Source organism: Juglans microcarpa x Juglans regia, chromosome 2D, assembly GCF_004785595.1.
Source record: "Juglans microcarpa x Juglans regia isolate MS1-56 chromosome 2D, Jm3101_v1.0, whole genome shotgun sequence".
Classification (NCBI taxonomy): Eukaryota; Viridiplantae; Streptophyta; class Magnoliopsida; order Fagales; family Juglandaceae; genus Juglans; species Juglans microcarpa x Juglans regia.
Genome location: NC_054596.1, coordinates 30,769,218 through 30,772,136, shown reverse-complemented (window position 1 = coordinate 30,772,136; position 2,919 = coordinate 30,769,218). Strand labels below are relative to the sequence as shown.

Here is a 2,919-nt window from a genome sequence, read left to right as displayed (position 1 = left end):
ATGGGCGTGGAGGTCATAAAGACCACATGGCCCTCTCCTTGCCTACCGAGTGGAAAGACTCCAGACCGGGATGAAAGACTCCTCTCGCCTTTTCTAGTTGTTGCTCACAATGTCGTTTAGGTTGGTCTTTTAAGTTAGTCGTTTAGACTAGTCTCCAAGTCTTCGTGCATTCTGGTTGTGAGTCTCGTCGCCTACCAAGAGGTAAGTCTTCTCGCCTTTGGGCGAGAAATATCTCTTTGTTGCCCATGGGACAAGGCTCCTCGCCCAAATCTCATCGGCTCTCTTCAGATCTCGCTGTCTCTTATCGGTCTAGATCGGTAGTCTCTTCTTTTGTACAAAAATGCTCTCATTTTGCACTAAATCTTCTCATTCCTTTAAATCCAAAAAAATAAATAAAAATATGTAGAAATAAAATGAAATCAATAGTATTGAAGGAAAAATGATATTTTTTATAAATAAAAGAGTGATAAAAATCACATAAAAATATCACTTATCAGTGATCATAAAGAACACATATCCACTTGAGATTGGGTTACTATCAGTTAAGAATAAGGGACAAGGATGTACTGAAGACTGCTTTTAGATCAAGGTACATGCATTATGAGTTCAAAGTAATGCCTTTTGGGCTAGCTAATGCCCATGCAGCTTTCATGGACATGATGAATCGGGTGTTTTAGCCTTATATTGATTCTTTTGTGGTAGTCTTTATTGATGCTATTTTTGTATATTCCTAGGATTTAGAGGACCATGCTAATCACCTAAGGTTGGTATTGGGTAAGCTACAGGAGCATCAATTATATGCAAAACTCAGAAAATGCGAGTTCTGGCTTGATGAAGTTAGGTTCCTTGGGCATGTCATCTCTCAGGAGGGTGTGGTTGTACATCCTAGTAAGGTTGATGCAGTTTTCGCCTGACCGCGTCCCACGTCAGTGCATGAGATCCAAAGCTTCTTGGGACTCGTAGGTTACTATCGAAGATTTATGGAGGGGTTTTCTAGATAAGTCTGATAGAAGCTTCCAAGAATTGAAGAAAAGATTGACCACAACACTTGTTTTGGCACTTCCAGAGCCGCGCAAGCCTTTTGTAGTTTTTAGTGATGCTTCCAAATTTGGTTTGGGGAGTGTTCTAATGCAAGAAGGGCGAATTGTGGCTTATGCATCCCACTAACTGAATGATCACAAAAAGAAGTATCCCACTCATGACTTAGAGCTTGTAGCAGTGGTTTTGGCTTTAAAGATTTGGCAACACTATCTTTATGGCTAGACTTGTGAAATCTACAGGGATCATAAAAGCCTGAAGCATCTTTTCACACACAAAAATCTCAACATGAAACAGTGAAGATGGTTGGAGTTAATCAGTGATTATCAGTGTGAGATTAAGTACCATCTGGGGAAGACAAACCAGGTTGCAGATGTACTAAGTCGAAAATCTCACCTTGTGGATGTGGCTAAATCATCAAGGGTAGACTCCCTTCTCTTCGGAATGAGGAGACTTTTAGTTTAGTGGAAGGTTCGCAACAAGAGGAGATCTTAGGCTCGATGCAAGAACTTGGGGTTGTGGACTTTGAGGAATTGAAGACTCTTCAAAGGAGGGACCTGAAGCTATTAGATATCCACCGAAGGGTCAGAAACTCAAGAGAACCTACACATTACAGTTTGAGCAGGGATGGGATTCTGTTGTTCAGAAGCCGTAGGGTGATGCCTACTAATTCAAAGTTTAAGGAGAAGATTTTAACAGAGGCGCACGCGGACCCTTACTCAATTTACCTTGGAAGTACAAAGATATACCAGGATCTAAAGACAATTTTTTGGTGGGAAGGGATGAAAAGGGACAAAGCCATATTCATTGAGAGATGTGTCACCTGTCGGCAAGTTAAAGCAAAACATCAGAGACCCGCTGGTAACCTTCAACCCCTCTCGATTCTAGAATGGAAATGGGATGATATTGCTATAGATTTTGTAGTGGGTTTGCCGAGAACTCCAAGTGGGAAGAGGTCTATTTGGGTGATCGTCGACCGATTGACAAAGAGTGCTCACTTTTTACTAGTCACAAATAACAACACCTTGGGAAAGTTGACATGATTGTATGTGAAGAAGATAGTCAGGTTTCATGGGATACCCAAGACCATCGTATCGGATCAAGACCCGAGGTTCACATCCCATTTTTGGAAGAGCTTACAGGCTGCAATGGGCACTAAGTTGAAGTTTAGCAGCGCTTATCACCCTCAGTTAGATGGCCAATTAGAGAGTACTATTTAGACTCTTGAAGATATGTTGAGAGCCTGTGCCTTGGAATTCAAAGGTAGTTGGGAAAATCACTTGCCATTCATAGAGTTTGCGTACGACAATAATTTCCAAGCTACTATTCAGATGGCACCCTATGAGGCTCTGTATGGGAGGAAGTATAGAGCACCTTTATACTGGGACGAGGTTAGTGATAGCAAGCTTATTGGGCTAGAAATAATTCAAGAGATGAAGGACCTAGTCAGAGTCATAAGAGATAGGATGGCAGCGGCTCAAAGTCGTCAAAAGAGTTATGCAGATACAAGGAGAAGAGGTTTGTCTTTCGAAGAAGGTGATTGGGTGAACCTCAAAATCTCACCCATGAATGCATCAAGCGGTTTGGAAAGACATGGAAGCTTAGCCCAAGATATGTCGGCCCATTTCAGATAATGGAGAAGGTTGGACCTGTTGTATACAGGATTGCATTATTGGATTATTTTAGTGAGGTGCACAACTTGTTTCAAGTATCCTTTCTAAAGAAGAGTTTCAGACAACAGGAGACATAGCTTGTCAACACCGATAGCATCCAACTACAACCTAATCTTACCGATGAGGAAGCACTGACGCTGATTTTGGATTGGAAGAAGCAAAAGCTAAGGTCCAAGACAATACCCTTAGTGAAGTTGTCCTGGGGAGA

The 2,919-nt window shown here is 41.7% G+C and overlaps 1 protein-coding gene across 1 annotated transcript; it reads left to right on the top strand.

Moving 5' to 3' along the window:
* Positions 1-2,270: 2,270 nt before the first annotated feature.
* On the top strand, positions 2,271-2,672 carry LOC121249432. The gene has a single exon (XM_041148143.1). It carries the CDS (start codon positions 2,271-2,273, stop codon positions 2,670-2,672), a length of 402 nt encoding a protein of 133 aa, XP_041004077.1.
* Positions 2,673-2,919: the final 247 nt, after the last annotated feature.

Coding starts and splice junctions, on each gene's coding strand:
- LOC121249432 (XM_041148143.1), top strand. CDS start 2,271: ATGTTGAGAGCCTGTGCCTTGGAATTCAAAGGTAGTTGGGAAAATCAC.